General features: G+C 43.8%; 2 protein-coding genes and 1 pseudogene across 4 annotated transcripts; 1 reads left to right on the forward strand and 2 right to left on the reverse strand.

Moving 5' to 3' along the window:
* LOC130196989 (kelch-like protein 10) overlaps positions 1–11,752 on the reverse strand; it is a 94,319-nt pseudogene extending 82,567 nt beyond the window's left edge.
* LOC130196993 (uncharacterized) lies at positions 5,208–12,844 on the reverse strand. Its single transcript, XM_056419436.1, has 9 exons — positions 11,759–12,844; positions 10,214–10,348; positions 9,682–9,815; positions 9,144–9,281; positions 8,932–9,025; positions 8,475–8,590; positions 8,147–8,392; positions 7,900–8,064; positions 5,208–7,586 (listed from the first exon to the last, which is right to left on the reverse strand). Exon 9 carries the CDS (start codon positions 6,549–6,551, stop codon positions 5,355–5,357), a length of 1,197 nt encoding a protein of 398 aa, XP_056275411.1. The 5' UTR covers positions 6,552–7,586; positions 7,900–8,064; positions 8,147–8,392; positions 8,475–8,590; positions 8,932–9,025; positions 9,144–9,281; positions 9,682–9,815; positions 10,214–10,348; positions 11,759–12,844; the 3' UTR covers positions 5,208–5,354.
* A 6,199-nt stretch (positions 12,845–19,043) lies between these two features.
* enkd1 (enkurin domain containing 1) lies at positions 19,044–22,954 on the forward strand. Of its 3 annotated transcripts, XM_056419444.1 has the most exons (9): positions 19,045–19,526; positions 19,871–19,980; positions 20,665–20,755; positions 20,931–21,155; positions 21,310–21,482; positions 21,567–21,710; positions 21,864–22,012; positions 22,114–22,250; positions 22,380–22,954. In XM_056419444.1, exons 2-9 carry the CDS (start codon positions 19,954–19,956, stop codon positions 22,538–22,540), a joined length of 1,107 nt encoding a protein of 368 aa, XP_056275419.1. In that variant the 5' UTR covers positions 19,045–19,526; positions 19,871–19,953; the 3' UTR covers positions 22,541–22,954. The 3 variants fall into 3 exon arrangements, with proteins under 3 accessions (XP_056275420.1, XP_056275419.1, XP_056275418.1); XM_056419445.1 differs by lacking the exon at positions 19,871–19,980 and having other exon boundaries at positions 19,044–19,526; XM_056419443.1 differs by lacking the exon at positions 19,045–19,526 and having other exon boundaries at positions 19,636–19,980.
* The last annotated feature ends 83 nt before the right edge of the window (positions 22,955–23,037 follow it).

Genomic DNA, 23,037 nt, shown 5'->3' on the forward strand with positions numbered 1-23,037 from the left:
TACATTGTGTCACACACACACACACACACACACACACACACACACACACACACACACACACACACACACACACACACACACACACACACACACACACACACACACACACACACACACACACACAATTCTTAATAAATTCTATTATATAAAATAAAATAATATGTATACACACATACATCAAAACTAGTTTTGACTGAATAGAGCAATTCTGCAATTTCCCCACTGTGGAACTAATAAAGGAATATCTAATCAAATCTAGAGAGCCGCCTGTCCTCACAGAGAAGTACTGTGTGTCATCAACTCATAATTCATATACACATATTCTCGTGTTGATTCTGACGACCTGTCACTGTCATTATTTAGACATCTGGTATATATGGTTTCTCGATGCTTAATATCAAATGACTATATGATTATGATCACACCCTCTGAGCAATAGTGTGTGTCACAAGACTCACATGCGTAAAATATATACGAACAGCATAACAAAGTAACTATGAGTTTCCCTTTTGCTCAATGTCAAACGCAGCACGGCCCCGCCCTCCGTCTGACTCGCGCCTGCCCAGTGCGCGTTGTCTCGGCTTTCTCCTTCACCGTGGACCCGCTGCTCCGACACTAGCCCGTCACACTCCGCGCGCTCCGCCCCACGAATACAGGTGAGAGACAACCAGTGGCGGGCCGTCAGGGCCAGCAAGGCCTTCTCTGCTGGCCTAAACATCATCAGAATATATATTTTTTTCTAAATATATTTCCCCACAAATATGTATTCAATTATTTCCCAGAGTAAGAGTTATTCTCTTAATTTCATAGCGTTCCTCTTGGTTGCGCTGCTGCCAGCGCCAGGTTGAGATTTGGAGGGCTGGTCTTTATGTTAGATCTTTTATCCAATCATATTCAGCCATCGTGTGTTGCCAGGGGGCTAACATCTGCCCTTAGGCCTTCAGAATCAACATTGAAGGCGCTGGTAGCTTCAAGTGAATGGGAATGACGATGTTGTGTCAACCAATCAGCTTTAGAGTTGGCTCCTCTAGGCCTTCTCGAAGGCCCCGGAAGCGGCACAGGAGCAGCGAGCAGGCGGAGTGCTGCACGTCTTTTGATTGGATTACCAATATTGAGAGGCGGGTCCTATGGGCAGGTAGATGCAAAACCTCAGAACTAGGAAACTGAATTTGATAACGGAATTAATTCGCGGACTACAAAGCTGTTTTTTCAACCCACAATGGCGGAAGGAGGAGAAGATGTCGATTTGGTCGAGCATACAGGACTGTCTCAGAAAATTAGAATATTGTGATAAAGTTCTTTATTTTCTGTAATGCAATTAAAAAAACAAAAATGTCATGCATTCTGGATTCATTACAAATCAACTGAAATATTGCAAGCCTTTTATTCTTTTAATATTGCTGATTATGGCTTACAGCTTAAGAAAACTCTAAAATCCTATCTCATAAAATTTGAATATTTCCTCAGACCAAGTTAAAAAAAAGATTTATAACAGCAAAACAAAAGCAAACATTTGAAAATGTGTTTCCAGGTGTTTCGAGTTAATTAGACGATTCAAGTGATTTGTTTAATACCCTACTAGTATACTTTTTCATGATATTCTAATATTTAGAGATAGGATATTTGAGTTTTCTTAAGCTGTAAGCCATAATCAGCAATATTAAAAGAATAAAAGGCTTGCAATATTTCAGTTGATTTGTAATGAATCCAGAATGCATGACATTTTTGTTTTTTTTATTGCATTACAGAAAATAAAGAACTTTATCACAATATTCTAATTTTCTGAGACAGTCCTGTATACTTGAAATCTGCTTTGGGTGCGACAATGCCCTGTTTAGTGAACAAACGAGTGCAAGTGACTTTTTTTCTTCTTTTTCTCCGTCCCGATGCGCGCATTCTGCAGCGGGCGAGACGGAGAGCCGAGAGAAATGACATGCTGTTGTGTAGATACGATCAACATCAGACGGCTGTTTAGTTTAATAAATGAACAAAGACGTGCTATAGAGAAAATGACGGGGGCGGGCCAATTTTTTTTAATGTCATGCGATCTACCAATACTACGCCGTGATCGACGTATTGAGCCCTGGTCAAGAGCCATGGCATCATAATGATAGTAATAAGAGGTGGATTAATTCGGGTGGGACTGTGTAGGACCTCACTGAAGGCCCAGGCCCCAGGCCCACGGCCCGCCACTGCAGACAACTGACTGCAGCCGATTGTTCTTTCACAAAAGGAAACACACAACTTATTCTCTTCAAGTCGGTTCGTCAGCGTGACGAAGCAGTTATTTGACGTCGGTGAGAAATGATCGTCACACATATAAAAGGGTGTGTGTGTATGTGCAGCAGCTGTATGCTAGGTGTTTTATTGGTAGTCTTTGCATGGGACCCTTCAGCGGACACCAGAAGTCTCGCGGACGCACGTTTAGTGGGAACCAGACGTCCTCTTATGTCACGGGGCGGCGTGATGTCACACGTCTTGTTTGACCGTCTTATCAGGACGTCGAGGAGCACAATGTCCTCGCGCACTGCTCAACAGGGACCGTTATCTTTGGCCACTACATGGCCACCTTTACGCATGCATGCTCCTTCCTCCTATTATTGGGCAAATAAAACATCACGGTCAGTAGAGGAATACGTTGAAGTTGAACAGTTAAAAAAAACGAAAACAAAATGATATTAGATCATCAGCTATGTTATACTCCTTAGCTACAGCCACTTGTTGAGAACAAATAAGACACACACGGGTTTGCCTCCTACTTCCCAAAATAAATACTGTTCCTTCCATCTTTCCTGAAAGATGCGACCTTCAGTGTCAACCTTCCTCTTTTTTGAAAACGACATCTCGATCAGCACTACCGGGGCTGCTTCAGCTGAGGCGGGAAGAAGCAACAGACCAACAGACAGATTCCACCGAAAATTAAAAAAATATTAAAATAAAATAAAATATTCTCCCCTTGAGGGATGGGTATCGTTTGGGTTTTTTCCGATACCGGTGCTAAACCGGTACTTTTAAAACGATACCGGTGCCTAAACGGTGCCTGAACCGATACTTTTTTTTAAAACGCACAATGAGGACATTAAAAACCTCTTTGGCCAGATTCCCTGTAGAAGCCGTTATCATGGAGCACTGACACACAACGGATATCAGACTGTTAACATACACAATATATGTTCTCCATTATATGATGTGATATGTATTGTCATGTGCAGACTTTATAGGGTTAATCCTGTCACTGTTTTGATGGGCAAAGAGAACAACCAATCAGAGGTACTGAAGATGACACGTGACAAATAAAGTTTTGCTTCTGACAGCGAGAGCTACACTGAAACAAAGTGATGCCCCACGGTAACACCGGGTATACTGCCGGGATCGCTGGAACATGGTTATAATGCCTAATTTATTATTTATTGGGCTACTTTTATGAATGCAAGACTTGCAATCAACGTTACGGTACTAATGAGTTCAGGCTGCTCGTCATCATCGGTCTCCAGGTGTTCAGGGGGACCGGTGACGGTCTCCCCGTCGCGTCCAGCCTGATGCTGGTGTGCTCGACACGGGTTCACGCAGTCACACACGGCGCAGCCTCCGCTGTCAAACTTAAATATGATAGGCTATCGCAACCTGCTGACAGGGCGGAGTCACCAGAGACGTTCACAACAATAGTTTTTTTCAATTTCAATCGGCTCAGGCACCGGAAAGAAGCACCGGAATGTGCGTTGCGTTTCGGTCCGGGTATTACCGGTTGTAATGTGGCACCGGTTTCCGGTACCCAACCCTACTTATCACCCGCGGACCGGGTGTGACGTGCAGTCGACAGATTCCACCGAAAAAAAATAAAATACAAATTAGATTTTAAAAATTCTCCCCTTATCACCCGCGGGCCGGATGTGACGTACAGTCGGGCCGAGTCCGGCCCGCGGGCCGTAACCATGGCACCACTGATCTAAAACCTTGGCGATTCCCAGATGAATCTGAGAATCGCCTTCCCACCCACCCAACCTGTGCGCTACAGAGCCTCCCACCACGATCTGGGTGCACCGCTTCACGAGGTGGGAGGTGCTTCTGTGAAACTCACAGGACAAATTACTGCTGGAAGTCACTTCTAGTTATAGACTCTGGTTCAGCACTCCGTGACGTCACTAGCGACAGCGTCAGTGCCTTCGATCTCTGTGACGTCGCTAGCCTATCTAGGAGAATACTATGGTCGACTGTGTCAAAAGCTGCACTCAGGTCTAGCAGGACCAGAACAGAACTTTTGCCACAGTCGGAGTCCATCATGATGTCATTAGATACTCCAAGAAGGGCAGACTCGGTGGAGTGTTTCTTACGGAAACCGGATTGAAACTTGTCACCAATGTTGTGTGTGGCCAGGTAGAGGTTAAGTTGGTTAGCTACAACTTTCTCCAGTACCTTTGAAATAAAAGGTAGCTTAGATATGGGCCTGTAGTTTAGGGGAGAGGAGGGGTCCAGGTTGGGCTTTTTGAGGAGAGGTTGGACAGCCGCCTGCTTAAAATAAGAAGGCACCACACCCGTGACCAGAGACATGTTTATAATTTTGACCAGACTGGGGGCAACAGAAGAGATAGCTTCTTTTAGCAGGGAGGTGGGCAGGATGTCTAGGGGACTAGAGGAGGTCTTCATGGCATTTACTACCTCCAACACCTCCTCCAGCTCAACAGGTGAGAAGTTGCTCATTGATGGTACGGAACCTGGACTGGGGACCGGGGGGCAGGGGGAGGGGGTGATGTTGGCTCTAACATCTGCAATCTTGTTTATAAAAGACAACAGGAAGGTGTTACATTCCTTGTCCGAAGACACAGGAATCGATGGAAGAGGGCGAGCCACGATTTTGCTGATGGTGTTAAATAACACTTTGGGGTTGTTTTTGCTGGAGATAATGAGGTTTTTAACGTAAGCAGCCCTAGTAGTTTCCACCAGAGTGTTAAAATCAGCTGTGAGATCTTTATAGAAGAGTCGATGGACTTCTAGGTTAGCAGCTCTCCACCGTCTCTCAACTCTGCGCCGTTGTAGCCTGAGCGCATAGATTTCCTCATTCATCCAGGGAGATGGATTAGTTGGACGGACAGAGCGAGTGACAAGGGGAGCTACACTATCCAGAATGGCTGCGCAGTGGGCGTTAAACAAGCTCACTGCGCAGTCCACGTCATCAGACTGCGCCATCAAAACATTGCTGGGGAAACTAGTTCTGAAATTCACTACAGCTTTGTTATTTATAATGAGAGATATTTTCACACGTTTTTCTGGCACAAAATCATTGTCGAAAGATAAACTGAACATTACGGACATGTGGTCAGATAACAGCATATCTTCAATGCATACATTGTGAATATTTAGCCCGAGAGTGAAGACAAGGTCCAGTGTATTACCTTTCTCGTGGGTCGGACAAGACACATGTTGGATGAAGTTGAAAGAGTCCGCAAGGTTAATGAAGTCCACAGCGAATGTATCCGCGCTCTTGTTAACGTGGATGTTAAAGTCCCGAGCATGAGGATCCTATCGTAGCGGATAATGGATGCCAGAAAGTCACCAAAGTCAGCCAGGAAGGATCTGTTTTTGCCGGGGGGACGATAGACAAGGACGCAGAGGAAAGGATTTGTGCGACCAACTTTGTTGATGAGGATTTCAAACGAGGAGTAGGCTTTATAGTTCACCGTCCGAGAGTGAAAACTGCTCCGGTAGATGGTAGCCAGACCTCCGCCTGAGCCGGACGCTCTCGGAGCGCAGGAGTAGGAGCAGTCTTGTGGGCAGAGTTCATTCAGCGAGGTGAAATCGTCTGACTTCTGCCAGCTTTCTGTGATGTGGAGGAAGTCCAGATGCCTTGTAACAAAGAGGTCCTTTAGAACAAAAGATTTATTTTTGATCGATCTTGCATTTATCAGTCCGATATCGATGCGGTCCGAACCAGCTCTGCCGAAGGTTGACGCCCGGGGAAGGGGCTGCAGCCACCTAGGACGGCTCTCCCTCCCGGCTCGCTCACACGCAGGCAGCAATGTCACACTCGTGGGCGAGAGATGAACGTTTCCTCCCGGCACTGGAGAAATCCTCGAGTGCGCTCGATGGTGGGGTACAGGAGCAAACGCCGGCAGGTGTGATGTTGACGCCGGGAGGACGGGTCGCAGACATGACAGCCTCCTGCAGGGACCAGCAGCGTTGGAGATGGCGTGAAGTGAGGACAGAGAGCGGCCTCTGGATTGTTCCCGGAGCCTCACCGCGGATCCAGCCCGTCTACTCCTTCTCCTGGACTTTCTCGGCCGGGTGCAGCTGCAGGATGGCTTCCAGATGCCGCCGGGGATTGTACGATGCAGGTGACGGTGGGAACTCCATTGTTCGGGTCGATGAGACAGCGAGCCCAGCACCGATGCACGGATGTTGAATAAGGTAAGGAAATCATACACTAACACAGATGTAGCACCGTTCTCAGCGAGCGATGAGTAAATAAAAATCACAGCAAACAAAACGAAGAACCAGCTCAGACGGCCAGCTGCCGGCATAGGCGCGACCATCAAAGTGGAGGAGGAGCCAAACATCAGGAGCTGCTGTTACACCAGGATGTAGACTCGGACGAACACTTCTCAACCGTGCCATCACCCACACGGTTTTAGAGAAATAAAATGTCTTTGTGCGTTACAGTTTTTTTCGTTTGCTAAGCGACAGTGGGCACAACTGGAGTCACATGTGCAAAACTCTAACTACAGTCTGCACAGCAGCAGTTCATGTGGACCAAACTCTAGTTTGTTTTTCATTGCTTGAACAGTTTTCAAAACTCTAACACTTATCCCATGACTTTAACCACAACCTGCACAACACTGTGGATCTACAGCACTTTGTTCAAATGCTAACACACTGCTGTCAAAACTGTGAACCACATATTCAAAACGGAATACATTTCAGCCTTGTGCCTTTCAAACACTGCTGATTGCAATTTCAGCTGAAAGGCTAAGCAGGTGTCTTGTTTTAGACTTGTTAGTGAACACACACACATATATATATATAGGTAGAGCTCAGAAAGACTCATTTTGGAAATGGAACAAGGAAGACGGGTTCGTGGAGGGAGAAGGGTGGCAGGGAGAGGGGGATGCGTGGAGGAAGACAAAGAGCTGTTATTCCAGATGAAATAAGGGCTACACTTATAGAGCATGTAATGTAATGTCGTGAACCAAGTGTTTGGTCACCACCCACATGACCAAATGTCTCTTTTGGAAGCCATGCGTGCCGGATGTGAGGACACGAGTCCAGAGGACTGCCAGGTGGATCAGGCCCTCCAGAAGGTTCTTCCCCAGGTGGCAAGAGAGAATATTAGATGTGATGTTGATGACAACATGTGGCCTGATGCTAGAGAGGCAGGATTAGCCCCTCAATTATTTGTTTGAATTATGTATTTAGTTTCTACCCTTTTTTTCCTCATTTCTGTAATTCCATAAATTACTGCAGACTATTGAAGCAAACTGCCAAGTTCTCACTGGCTTGTCTGGCGGAGAGCTTTCCTGGTCTCTTTCGGCCTTGAGGTGACGGCGGCAGCAGGTGCACAAGGATCAAAATGGACGACATGTCACTGTCCCATCCTGAAAGAATAAAGTAATAATTAAAAACAAACACTTCCAGGATTACTTTAATACAAAAATCTACACTACTTTATGTACCAAAAAAAAGTCAGCGCAAATAGTGTTACACTTCTAATGCTCCCATTTACAATAAATAGGCTTTATGCACAGCTCCACTACTTCCTGAACTTAAGCCAGCTCCTTTATTTCCTGTCTTACATTGTTGGACCAACTGATTAATCCAGCTGCATCAAGTGCTTTTTTCCTAAAAACATTCAATCTTATCACAACCAAAACAGAACAATAACAATATAATCCATTTATTTCGCCTCACCACTTTCGACTTCTGTTGTGGATTCAGCAGTCTGGACGAGGTACTGCAGATCATCTGACTGAGACCACGGCTTTGTTCAAGGACTTTTTGCTTGTAAATTGTGGGCCACTTCTCCAGGAACTTTGCAGAGATGGCATCATCAATCAAAGTAAAATCTTGCTCAATCTGCAGAATAGATGAAATCATGTTGTTAATGATGTTTCTTAAATACAAGTCAACAAGTTACAATGAAGTAAGTTGAACATACTAATCCTTGTATGTCCAGGAATCTTGGGAAGGCCAGAAAGACATCAGAGGACTTCACTGGATCATGAATGATCTTTTGACGATAGTTGAAGGTCTGCTTCATCTTCGTCATAACAATTCCTTTATCAGCTGTATGCTTCATCAGTGCAATGGCCTCAGAACACAAGCTGTCTGTCATTAGGGGATTGTCCTCCCTCAAGTCTCTTTCAGCTGATGTAACAGTGGATATGATGGATATGACAGTGTCCTAGGATTTAATAAACAACACTTGGGAACTCTGCCATGATTCTCATGTATGCAGTTTGGTTACAGGTAACAACAACACATACCCATTTGTGTTCTTGAGTCTCATGGCCTTCTTTTGTCCATCAGAAGCTTCCTTTTGGACAAACTTCAATCTCCAAGCCAGATACCCACTCCCATCTTCTGCATTGTAAAAATGTTCCTAAAAAGGTATTATTCAGAGTGAAATGAATTGTTATTTTGAACAAGTTTGAATTAGCAGGATAAAATATTTTAACACTTAAATCTAAAAAATGCAGCAGCTGAGCTGAACTTGCTCAAGACTGGACTGCTAAACTCAAGAGGGTTTGAAATCATCAGTTAAGGAAAAACGGCAGAGATGGTGGACATGCATGAATGTTAACATCTTTAGTTTTTCTCAAACCATAGCCAAGCAGTTAATATATACATATTTTTTTTAATCTAGCTGTACATCATGCTCGAAAACTGTTGAGTTTAGAAGTGAAGACTAAATAGGTAGGACTAATTGTTTTCTGTACTTACATAACCAAACTTGCTCCTTGGATCAGCCAGGTATGGGAGCAAGTTGATGATCCCCTTTGCGTGGTCCTCTTTGACACACCTTGAAGGACTTGTCCTACACATATACACACAAACTATGAGCACTGTTGAAAATATTGGTGTGTAAATGACACAGTCAGCAAACTTGGTGCATACAAAACGTTAGTTGTGAATTAAATAATATTTCAGCATACCCATGTTCACTTGTTATTTGTGCAACCAATATCTTAACCATGTCGCTCAGCCTGCCGTCTGTTAAGACTTTTTGTCCGAGCATACTCATTGATGATCCTCTCTCCGACAGGTTTGTTCTTTAGAACATCTTCAATCATCTAGGTGACATTAAAAAAAATTACACTACTATAAAATCAGATCAATGTAAACACATAAATCTCCTCATCTACTAGCACACAAGACTTCTATGTAGAGCTGCAACAATTAATCAAACAAAAATTAATCAACTATTTTGATCATCGAATAATTGGTTTGAGTAGGTTTTTTTGAAAGAAAATAAGCTTTTAAGAAGATTTCAGCTTCTTAAATGTTAATATTTCTGGTTTCTTTATTCCTTTATGACAATGGACTCAATATCCCTTTAGTTTGTGGACAAGACATTTGAGGACGTCATCTTGCGGCTTGGGAAACTGACATTTTATTGACCAAACAACAAATCGATTAATTGTTTAAAATGTAAACTTTTTGAAGGCGTGTAGTGCAATCAGCATTGCTTACTTTGGCAAGAGAGGTGTTTTCAGCTCTCCGTCTTGTGGCAGGACTGCACTGCAATATTACGGTGTCATCAGAGTCCCCATCAATATCCCCACTGGAGCTGGTAAAGGAGCTGCTTTCAGGGGCACTCAGGCAATCTGTCAAACCATGTAAACATTCAGCTGGTGTGATTAACACAAACACCATACAATTGCCAAAAGTATTAAAGTAACTACCAAAAAAAAATCAAAAAAAAAAAAAAAAAAATCACACAAACAAAGATTATTGGAACTATAATAAACCAACAATCCAGCAGATTTATCTGCTCGTCTTAAATAGAACATGTTAGGCTCGCCAAGACTCAAAGAATGAATGACACTGGTGTGCTCAGTGGCTACGTGGTTAAGCACATGGTCCATGTTGGCAATGCCCAATGCAGTGATCATGATCAATTCCTGACTACTGATCATCATTCCCCCAATCTCTCCCTTTCACTATCCACTCTACACGACCCTGCTCATTAAAAAAGAAAAATTAATGACACTAAGAAACTTACCATCTGAATTTGGACCTTCTCGAGCACACCTAGGTTTTGTTTTTTCACGAGGAAATCAAAGACCTCCTCATCAACCTCAGTCTTTGTGTCATCAAAGACTTTAGTCCAAGGTTGGGATGCTGAACTTCTTGGAAGCTGTGAACATTAAACAAATAAAAAATAAATGCACTTAAAATTTAATATGAACTCCAGAACAAGGGAAATTTAATAAAATAAGCAATATAAACCTCAACAGTTAAGGTATATCTTCTCCTTAGTAATAGTTCATTAAAATCTGCACCATGCCCCCAAACCGACAGCTTCAGTTTGTTTCCTGTGTTAGACTGAAATTCATTAGGTTTTCCACTCACCACTTTCCAAAAACGATGTGTAGGTAACTTGGCCCTCAAAATAGAGGTATTTTTGTTGATCTCTGTACTTCACTCCAACAGCATTCATCCTACATGACATGAAAAGGTTATTTTTATTAGATTTTGCACATCTATTTACAAAGTCATTCATTAACATTTATAATCCATTGTCCACCTTGACTTATTCCATTTGTATTGTACACATGTTGTCTATGCTGCTCTGATTAAGTAAATCGGGTGAACAAAATAATGGCCAACTCTATAGCAGCAACAAGTTACGTAAATGACATGTCTATAAGGTTTGTATGATGCTCGTCCAACACACTGGCCCTGAAGGAATGTCAGTAGAAGTATATACCTGCTAACCAAACTGCAAATCAAAATAGAAGTAAAACACACAAGCTTGCTAATCGAACAGCAGAGCGAAAACGGTCAATGTACAGGACTCAATTCAGAGTAAAACATGTGTTTGCTAACCAAATAGCAGGTCTAACAAAACAGACATTACTAACCGGGAAGCAGGTGAATTAAAACACCAAATGCTTACTAACCGGACAGCAGGTTAAATAAAAAACACACAGGCTTGCCAACCACATGCTTGCTAGCCGAATAGCAGTTGAAACACACACAATAGCTTGCTAACCTCGTGCTTGCTAGCCCAATAGCAGTTTAAACACACACAATAGCTTGCTAACCTCGTGCTTGCTAGCCCAATAGCAGTTGAAACACACACAATAGCTTGCTAACCTCGTGCTTGCTAGCCCAATAGTAGTTGAAACACACACAATAGCTTGCTAACCTCGTGCTTGCTAGCCCAATAGTAGTTGAAACACACACAATAGCTTGCTAACCTCGTGCTTGCTAGCCCAATAGTAGTTGAAACACACACAATAGCTTGCTAACCTCGTGCTTGCTAGCCCAATAGCAGTTGAAACACACACAATAGCTTGCTAACCTCGTGCTTGCTAGCCCAATAGTAGTTGAAACACACACAAGATGTCACGTCAATGTACACCATTAAATTTAGAGTAAAACACATGTGCTTACTAACCGAACAACGTGAGAAAATGACCCTAACACACAAATTCGCCAGCTATCATGTAACTCACCGGCTTTACTTTTCAAATAAGCCAACAAAAAATGCTGATGACATTTTATCCTATTAAATTCGATATGTAGTACTTTGCAGACTTACCTGGCTCACCGCCGTCTCACTGCCACTCACCTCACCTTGCACTGCGGGACTAGAAAATGGCGGCAGAAACTAAACTTAACAAACATTAGTGGGCGTGTTCTTAATATTACTCCAATAAGGTTTACTCTGTTTTTTTACTCCCATTCTTGTGGTCATCGGAAATAATTATAATCCGAAATGAATAAAAATGACTTTCAGAGGAAAATAATGTTAACTCTGGAAAAATTACTCTCCCCTTTTTCCTGTGTACCATACCTGCCATAAATATCATGATACAATACCATAAAAACAGTATACCATAAATACGATACTGGTATATTTATCTATAATAGTAATAAATAAAATATCTGTATGGTTCACTTTTTACCAACTTTTTCAACACTTAACAAATGGCAGTAATATTAGTATTAATACAGCCAGATATTAATGAAACTACATGGAGCCATCATAGCATTGACCAATGATGATACACTATGAGGCCGTTAGTCTCTGACCAGAGGATACAGAGTTCATCAGGATGAGCAGCTGGAGAGTTACAGAACTTTACAGACTGAACTTAAACATTTCACTTCTGGCATCTTTTTTTATTTGTATTTTTAAAGCCGAAAATTCCGCCACTTAACGGCATTCGCTGTGAGCGCCGCGCTGCGCGTGCAAACAACTTAACACGGAGCAGCGCGTGCGCTCTGATCGCTCTTTTAATGAAGTATTGAGACTAAAAATATGCTAAATCACATCGCTCTTAACGTACGGGTACTTTGTTAGTATCGCTCCACCGTGCAGCGCGACAGCAGCAGAAGTAGCGGCTAACATTCAAGCTAACCTAAACCACCAAACGCTGAAGACATCTTGACGCTGATTGGCCGAGACGCGACACGTCCCATCAAAGATGTTTTATTGCGAAGAGCACCCACTCCACATTTTCTCCGTGTCCCACTCCAATCTCATAAACGCCGGCCGGCCAACAAAAACTCTTCGGATCTACACGATTCACGTAAGTCACCTATTTTGGTTTCAAAACGGCGAATTTCGCCGAAAGGTGAGGGATTCTCATAAAACCTTGGCGATTCCCAGATGAATCTGAGAATCGCCTTCCCACCCACCCAACCTGTGCGCCACAGAGCCCCCCACCACGAGGTGGGAGGTACTTCCGTGAAACTCACAGGACAAATTAGTGTCACTTCTAGTTATAGACTCTGGTTCGGCGCTCCGTGACGTCACTAGCGACAAGATCAAGGCACTGACGCTGTCGAGACAGCCTTTGATCTCTGTGACGTCGCTAGTGACGTCACGGAGCGCCGAACCAGAGTCTATAACTAGAAGTGACTTCCAGCAGTAATTTGTCCTGAGCGTCACGGAAGTACCTCCCACCTCTGGTGGGAGGCTCAGTGGGCACAGGTTGGGTGGGTGGGAAGGCGTTCTCAGATTCATCTGGGAATCTCAGATTCATCTGGGAATCGCCAAGGTTTTAGATAAAAGAGAAACAAAAACGAAATTAATTTCTTACATAAAGAAATTCATGTTTGTGCCAGATTTGAAAATAACTTACTCAAGGCGTTGAGCCGCAAACACAAGAGTCAAGGGGAAAAGAAAAGAAAAATACAATAAATAATCTTTTTTTGAAAATTCAAGTTTGCACACGCAGACCGGTTTGAGTTTTTGAAGTAAAAGTGACTTAACCCTTGTGTTGCCTTCGGGTCATTTTGACGCGAATCAATATTAGGGTTAGGGTTAGGCAGCAATAATCAGAAAGGAAATTATAGTAGATTAGGTTTTTATTTGAGGTATTTAAGGTATTTGGGTATTATTATTTTACTTTAATGTAAACGTTGTTTTCTAAGTCTACGTGTTTTTGTGATAATTGATCATGCTGTACTGCATTTTATCTATTTGTATTGTAATGTTTTTTGCCTGGACCCCAGGAAGAATAGTCTCCACTACGGTGTAGACTAATGGGGATCCTTAATAAACTAAACTAAACAGCAGCACATATGGAAACATTAAACGCTCCTCATCCGACAGAAGAACACTCGTCCTGCTCACAAGAATCATTCCCGCAGTTCTCTCAGGACTCAAAGGCACCAAAAGAGGCGGCAAGCAACACAATGTACAACATGTTGGTCCCACTGCGTTACATGTTTATTTATCGGCGGGTCAGAAGGACTCATCATCCGACTGACCTCCCAGAGACCTAATCTGCTCCACGGCCTCCCTCCCAGGACCGGCGCGCCCCTGCGACTCTGCCTGACCGACTGTCGCCGGCCTTCCCTTCGCCCCGCCCCTCGACCCCGCCGACCCCGCCGACTCGGACCCGTCGCTCGTCGTGTCGCTTACGCTCGATCTTACGGACAAGCCCCCGCGGGTCCCGCTTTCGTGGGAGGAGCGGCTGTGAGCGTAGCTGCTGCTGTAGCTGTGTCCGTGGGAGCCGTTGCTCCTGTGCGAGTCGCTGCCGTTGCTGCTCTTGGGCGGGCCGCCGGATCGAGTCCGAAAAGTCGTACTTAAGGGAACCACGTCGAAGGATCTTTGGCTCCGGAAGCTGCGCTCTGAACCCGAGTCACGCTGGCTTTCAAGCTTTGAATACGTGTCGGGTTCCTCTTCTCCGTCAACGCCGTCGACACCAGGGTATCGTGCAGGTCCAGAGGCCCGATTGAGGGTCACATCTCGGAGCCTGTCTTCACGCAAGAACTCCCTGACGGAGGACGGCGGTGTGGGAGCGGTGGTGTCGGCCGGTCTCCCTGGGGGAGCGGGCAACACGCCGCCCACCTAAAGAGAGACATGATGAGTCAACAGACACATTTATGAATGAACCTTTTTAAGAACCATTACAAATCACCAGAAGAACCAATAATATAGGCCAGGGGTCAGGAACCTTTTTGACTGGGAGAGCCATAAAAGCCAAATATTTCTAACTATATTTCATTGAGAGCCATATAGTATTTTTAACGTATAATAAATTAAATATGTCTTGCTTTTAATGCGACTTCTGGTGCTGCATGATGCTAGGGGTGGGGGCGTCTTTAAGAAAGGGACTTTAAATTACTTCTGCTGTAATCTGGCGCGATTGAGAAAATTACAGGGGGGCGGAGATTTCAAAATTGTCTGGGAGCCATATGCCGTCACCAAAAGAGCCATAGGTTCCCGACCCCTGATATAGGCAATACTCAAAATGTTTAGGTTAACAAAACCTTTTTAAATATGTGTAATAACTAGGGCTGTCAGCGTTAACGCGTTAATCTATGAGATTAATTTGGCCGCGTTAACGCACTAAAATATTTTAACGCAATTAACGCAACTTTGTTTACTTCCGGTGTTCGTTGAAGTTTTTAAACTCAAACCGAGTGTCAAACCGCGACAGTACGGTTTAACACTGTTTCCGTTTTTAAAACAATTATTTCTCCGCGAAAATAAGGAGCATAAATCAGTTTAACTCGTGGATGAATCAGTCGGGTTTCCTCCTGCTCCTCCTTCCTCCCGTCTCCCCCTCTGATACACAGATGAACGGAGGGGCGACGTGTCGGGTGACGCGGCGCGGAAAGAACTCGTCACACGAAACCTTCACCGTGATTGGTCAATCCGTTTGTCTGTCAACATTTTGGGGGAAAAACAACCAATGAACACTCAGTAAATCACAAAGGACCTCCCACCTCACAGGTGAGGCTCTATAGCAGCCTGTCAGTCAGAGAGCAGAGAACACGGCACCAGGACAACTGAGCCTCATTGAATAGAGCTGAGATTGTTCTGGAATGTTTGATGTATAACACACGTGGGTATGTGTCATATGCAAACGCCTTTAAAAGGTGAATTTAACATATTTGACATATTTGACATGTGAATGTCAGTCAGTTACCAAGGCCACTGGTTCTGCTGTTGTTCAATGTTAAAGATGACAGGACCAATGGTGTCTCAATATACTTCTTTTTTTTTTACTAATCTGATGTTTCACTGAAGAAACAATTTATCATCCACAATATTAAATACCTCGCTGGCACTTTATAGGTAGGAGCCTCTTTGAAAACACAGCTCTGTGTGAAGTTTGGTCTTTAAAAAGAATGAAGTCTTAACTGCGATTAATCGCGATTTATCGCGATTAATGAATTTCAAAATGTGCGATTAATTAGTTAATTTTTTTTAATCGATTGACAGCCCTAGTAATAACCCAACACTACCTCACTCCACTTAGCATGTGCAATATGTGAGATGTAATTACTATCTGTAATTAAAAAATGTATCCAAAAATGTACATACTAGCACCTTTCTTCTTCTTGTCCATATTACCACCTTCTGTACAGTGTTTCCTTTTATATTTTGTATTTTTTTTCTTATTATTATCGTGTTATTTCTAAACTGTTATATCTAAACTGTTATATCTAGACTGAAATTGGAAGCTGGTTCCATAAAAGAGGAGCTTGATAACTAAAGGCTCTGGCTCCCATTCTACTTTTTAAGACTCTAGGAACTACAAGTAGTCCCGCATTTAGTGAGCGTAGCTCTCTAGTGGGGCAATATGGTACTACAAGCTCCTTAAGATATGATGGTGCATCACCAATCAAGGCTTTGTACGTTAAGAGAAGAATTTTAAAAGTGATTCTTGATTTTACTGGGAGCCAGTGCAGAGCAGCTAGTGCAGGAGTGATGTGATCTCTTTTCTTAGTTTTAGTGAGAACACGAGCTGCAGCATTCTGGATCAACTGGAGGGACCTAAGAGATTTATTAGAGCAGCCTGATAATAAGGAGTTGCAGTAATCCAGTCTCAAGTAACGAAGCGTGAACCAATTTTTCTGCATCTTTTGAGACAAGATGTGCCTGATTATGAAATATTACGTAGATGAAAGAATGCAGTCCTTGAGATTTGCTTTACGTGGGAGTTAAAGGACAAGTCCCGATCAAAGATAATGCCAAGATTCTTTACAGTGGTGTTGGATGCCAGGGCAATGCCGTCTACAGAAACCACATCACCAGATAATTGATCTCTGAGGTGCTCAGGGCCGATTAAAATTACTTCGGTTTTGTCTGAGTTTAACATCAAGAAGTTGCAGGTCATCCATGTTTTTATGTCTTTAAGACATGCTTGAATTTTACCGAGTTGGTTGCTCTCCTCTGGTTTTATCGATAAATATAGTTGAGTATCATCTGCATAACAATGAAAGTTTATGGAGTGTTTCCTGATAATATTGCCCAAAGGAAGCATGTATAAGGTAAATAAAATTGGTCCAAGCACAGAACCTTGTGGAACTCCGTGATTAACGTTGGTGGTTATCGAGGTGTCATCGTTTACAAATACAAATTGAGATCGATCTGATAAATAAGATTTAAACCAAATTAGTGCCGTGCCTGAAATGCCAATCGACTGCTCCAGTCTCTGTAACAGGATGTCATGGTCAATGGTGTCGAATGCAGCACTAAGGTCTAACAAGACCAGTACAGAGAGGAGTCCTTTATCTGCTGCCATTAAGAGGTCATTTGTAATTTTCACCAGTGCTGTCTCGGTGCTGTGGTGTTTTCTAAATCCTGATTGAAATTTCTCAAATAAACTATTATGATGTAGAAAGTCGCACAACTGATTTGCGACCACTTTCTCAAGGATCTTGGAGAGGAAGGGGAGGTTAGAGATCGGTCTGTAGTTAGCCAACACCTCTGGATCCAGAGTGGGCTTCTTCAGGAGAGGTTTAATAACAGCCACTTTGAAGGAGTGTGGTACGTGGCCTGTTAGCAGAGACACATTGATAATATCTAATAGAGAGCCGCCAATTAAAGGCAAAACGTCTTTAAGCAGCCTCGTCGGGGTGGGGTCCAAGAGACAGGTAGACGTGTTAGAAGTAGAAACCGTTGAAGATAATTGTCACAGTTGATGGGAGAAAAGCCCTCCAAATATACACCAGGGCATACAGCGGTTTCCAAGGCCATTCCACTTGAGGACAGATTGGCACTGGTTAAGGGCAAGAGAATATTAATCTTGTCCCTAATAGTTAAAATCTTTTCATTAAAGAAGTTCATAAAGTCATTACCACTAAGGTCTATAGGAATGCTCGGCTCCACAGAGCTGTGACTCTCTGTCAGCCTGGCTACAGTGCTGAAGAGAAACCTGGGGTTGTTCTTATTTTTTTCTATTACTGATGAGTAATAGGCTGCTCTGGCATTACGGAGGGCCTTCTTATAAGTTTTAAGACTATCTCGCCAAACTAAGCGGGATTCTTCGAGATTAGTTGAACGCCATATGCGTTCAAGCTTTCGTGACGTTTGCTTCAGTTTGCGGGTCTGAGGGTTATACCAGGGAGCAAACCTCCTCTTCCTCACTGTCTTCTTCTTCAGAGGGGCTATCGAGTCCAGTGTCATTCTCAGAGAGCCTGTGGCACTATCAACAAGATGATCAATCTGGGACGGACTAAAGTTAGACCAGGAGTCCTCTGTTATATTGAGACGTGGTATCGAATCAAATACAGAAGGAATCGCTTCTTTAAATTTAGCTACAGCACTGTCAGTTAGACATCTGGTGTAGAAACTTTTGACTAACGGAGTACACTCCGGTAGTATAAATTCAAAAGTTATGAGGTTGTGGTCTGACAGAAGACGATTCTGTGGGAAGACGTTCAAATGCTCAATGTCAACGCCATAAGTAAGAACAAGATCAAGCGTGTGGCCAAAGCTGTGAGTGGGTTTCTGTACTCTCTGACAGAAGCCAATCGAGTCCAACAAGGAGATGAATGCAGCACTAAGGCAATCATTATCAACATCCACATGGATATTAAAATCTCCAACAATAATAACTTTATCAGTTTTAAGAACCAAACTTGATATAAATTCTGAGAATTCAGATATAAACTCTGAATATGGACCTGGTGGCCGGTACAGAATCACAAATAGAATTGGCTGTAGTGTTTTCCAGGTTGGATGTGAAAGACGAAGAACAAGGCTTTCAAATGCGGTGTAGTGTAATTTTGGTTGAGGATTAATTAATAGGCTCGATTCAAAGATGGCTGCTACTCCACCTCCTCGACCGGTGCCTCGAGGAATGTGAGTATTAATATGACTTGGAGGAGTCGATTCATTTAGGCAGACATATTCTTCATGGCTTAGCCAGGTTTCAGTTAGGCCAGGGGTCCCCAAACCCCGGGCCGCGGCCCGGTACCGGTCCGCGGCTTGGTTGGAACCGGGCCGCGGAAAAAAAGTGAATAAATAAAGTTTACATTTGTTTTTGTTTTTTTAATCAGTCGGAAAAATATTTTATTTTGAAAAAGGACCGGATACACCCGTGTGTACGTCTGAGCCGCGTTCAGGAGTCTTAAAGTTCGGGTTTATCGCTGCAGGCGAGTCTCACGCGCCGAACCCTCTGCTGGCGGCACAGTGCCAAAGAATCTTCAAACAGATTCAACCTGCTCAATGAATTCTGTCACTTCAGGGAAATGACAACTGTTTTCAAGTTGGCCGATAAAGTCGCTGCTGCAGGGCGAGTGAACAGCGGAACATTCTACATGTTTCAGACGTTGACCGGGTGGAAGAGGCTTTTAAAAGAGTTTGAGCGGTACTCCAACCACAAAAGACCCGACTGCAAAAGAATAGACCTGCAACCCATTTGTAAACAAACCCACCCGGTGAATCGAGCCCGTCCGAGCAAGAAAAAAATGTGCTGGAGATGCAAATGACGGTGGACTTAAGGGACATTTCACACAACAACTCTGCCGGTGTTCTAATGACAGCGACCAGAACTCGGTGAGGAGCAGCGGACCAAACACACGTCTGTGTCGCCGTCTCCATTAGCGGCTCGTTGCAGGTAAACAAGCGCACGGCTCACACTAATTCGGCGTAATGATGAGTTGTAGTTTTGGCACTTTATGCCCTTCGTATAATTGTATGACGTCATATGTATGACGTCATTTATATTGCCGGTCCGTGGAAATTATTTCTGACACGGAACCGGTCCGTGGCTCAAAAAAGGTTGGGGACCACTGACATAAGGGACTCTCTATGACGTCAATGGAATGCACTGATCTGGCTCCGCCATGTGAGAGTGAAGTCTCATTCATGTGTTCTCGCGAGATCTCATGCCTCAGTCTACCAACACATTCACCGTAAGCTAGTTTTACATTGTTAGCTGCTAATGTTGTACAACTTTAGCTATCGAGCAGGGGACCGGGAGCTTTCTGCCAGCTGAACCAGAGTGGATACCGGAGAAAACCCCGCTGTGTCGGCTGGGTACGATGTCGGTAAACAGGCATTTTGGTCACGTAAGTTTACCGTACGCCCGGTGTTACGTGTATAGCCGTTAGCTCACTCGCGTCACAACAGCCCGCGGTGCACCCGTTAAGTGAGGTGTTTCCCGTTTGACGGCGGCGCGTGTGTCCGGCGGTATAGCTCCGTGTTCTCTTCCTATGTTCAACACCTGTCTAACTGCGACAACAACAGACGCGTTCGGTTCAAAGTCGCCAGTTAACACGGTCGCTTCTTAAACCGTAACACCGGGAACGCATTCAAAGCCGGAACCCTCTCCCCGGACACAGTGTTCTATTCCCAGCTATCACAAACAATTGTAATTGGGAAATGAGACTGTTGTGTTGTTGTCGATGTGCTCCGCGGTTGTCCGGTGTTACGGTTTAAGACTGGCAAATCAGTCCTGATTCGTGATCTTTACTTTACAGCACGCATACCGACTATTACTACTACATTCTGCGTGGCCTTGTTCATTCAGTCTGTGATTTTGTTTATGAGCCTCAATAATAACATACAATACAGTTATCACACCACCTGTAGGCTGAGTAAACCATTGGTTATATTTACAATGTCTCTTTGTCAAACACTAACCGCTCATCAGCTTCATCATGAAAAAGTATAATTGACTGTCTGAGCTGCTGCTGTAACTCTACTGTTGTTTCTTATTCTTCTGGTTCCCCTCCTTAAACTTTACACTACAGCTTCTGATGTGTGAGGGACCTTCAACAATATCTGGGCCAATCCCCCCGGATCCATCTTTGTTTCCTCAGTACTACAAACGACCAGCTTCAGGTTAGACACTGTTACTGTTTCCCTTTGTTAAGATCTTGATCTTTTGGAGTTAATCTATTGACCTCAATGAATAAAACTTCAATCTTAGATGAACATCTTCTCATCGCGTGTTTGAATATTTGGAGAACCCTTTGAGCCTTGAGTGACCACCTTTCGTTTGTCCTTCTTTCTCCAGCACGTGGCCGTTTAGAGGGAAACCCTGATGGAACTTTGGCCCTGCTGTCGGGGCCCCTCGCCCCAGACCCCGTGTTGTACCCCGGCTGCTACAGTGCTCGTACCCCGGCGCACCCTCGCCGTATCGGCCCCGGTGCCACTCATATTCTGGAACGAGGACGTAGAGGGGTCGTTGGGGAGCTGCTCAAACTTGACGGCGTCGCCATTACTCCTGTTCCCAAGCAGAGTAAGGACGATGGTGTCGTGGAACTGATTATGTCTAGCGTTATTTCTTTTACGTATTTTATTGACTATAACAAGTAAAAGTTTGATTGAGCCCAATATTTCTGTACAAAAATGTAAAAGTGATTGAGATGACTTTTGCAAATCCTGAACCTCAGAGCAGCGGGCACACGACTTTGGTAAAGAGAACGTGCGTCGGCTCAGGGAGATCCAGAGACGCTGCAAGGAACAGGAGGCTCAGAGAGCACACTCTGGTCCGGTTCCTGTGAAAGCTCTCTGGACCGCCTCCAAGTACCAGGATATCCCGTCCAGGGTGATGGTCCAGCTTCAGGCAAGGATGCAAGTCTGCGAAAGACACATGTCCTCACATGATTAATAATTGCTCGGGCTCACTTTGAATCCCTTTCTCGCACAGGTTTCCAGTCCAACTTCTAAACCACAGTGTCAAAACTTTCTGAAGGCCCACTCGACTGACCCCCCAAGGTCGCGTCCCAAAACCTCTCCGGTGGCTTTGCGACGCCGGGCCTCCTGCAACTCCATACCGGACCAGAACTTGCAAGTGAGAATCTGCAATAAACGTTTACGTATTCATACAGACTTGCATGATCAGACAATACGAGGTATAGCAGATTGATGTTTACGCAATTTTAGCAATTTGCCGTCTATCCACAATATTTCCTTTTTGTTTTGATTCCGTACGTTGTGGATACAGTTACAGTTACAGGTGCATGGCCAGACGATAGACTTTGTGAAACACAATGCCCGCTCTGCTGGAAAAACTGTGATGCGTCGGTCCCAGTCGCTGATGAGCCTCGGAGAGAAACCCGTGCCCAGTGCAGTCAAGGGACAAGTGCCCCAGTAGTGAGTATCCTTCTGCTCACTTTAAACATGTAATCAATTCAGTGAATATGTGATTATTTTAGAGCTGATGCTCATTTTTGTTCTCCCTCTCATCACTCAAGTATTGAGGAAAGGAAGGAGCAGTGGCATAAAGAGGCAGAGGAGAGGAGGAGGAACATGCCTGATCCCTCAGTCCCAGCTGGTCACACCCTGATGTGTGAGAGCGAGAGAGAGGAAACTCTGAAGTCCCTGAAAGAGAGTATGTCTCCATAACTCTTTATCTCTGCCCTTATCATTAATGGCCACATACGATTAGAGTACTATTGTGTGTTGTGAATATCTGCTATTCTGATTCTGTGTTTTTTTTATTTTTTTTATGCCTCCTCAGCCCATCGCTCCCTTGTGGCCGAACTGTTGTCCCTCCCTCTCAAAGCCGACATGCTGAGCGTTCAAACGCGTCGGGCTCATCTTGATTGCAGGCTCTCGGAAATCGAGGAGGCCATTAAAATATTCTCCAGGGACAAAGTTTACATAAAAATAGATTCCTAACACCTGATGAGGAGAATCATCCACTGCTTTATTGAGATCCATTTGTATTTTATAGTTGCATGATGGAATATATTACTGAACCTTGTAAAATAGAAGATTGCTTATTCATTATCATCATCATTAATTAAATTATAAGTGTGTGGTCAACCATTGAGGTTATATAATTTGTTACTTAATGAGAAAAACACATGCTACTGAACAATATGCAGATGCACTGTACATTCATTGTTAATAACTGCTCACGCATAAAAGAGGATTTGATTAAATGTGTTTTGTTTAGTTTTTGTGTAAAACTGGTTGGCTTTTTTCTTTCTTTCAATAATGCATATTTTTGTCAAGTCCTTGTATATGAATATTTTTGTACGGTTGTGTAATAAAATGTACAATGTAGTAGGCTACAGCGTGTGCACAGCTTGTGTGTTTGCTGCAGTCATTTCACATTTTTTTATTACTCCGTCGTGTGACGTATGACGCTCGCCCCGCCCCCTCCCCGACGT

Source organism: Pseudoliparis swirei, chromosome 7 (genome assembly GCF_029220125.1).
Source record: "Pseudoliparis swirei isolate HS2019 ecotype Mariana Trench chromosome 7, NWPU_hadal_v1, whole genome shotgun sequence".
Lineage (NCBI taxonomy): Eukaryota > Metazoa > Chordata > Actinopteri > Perciformes > Liparidae > Pseudoliparis > Pseudoliparis swirei.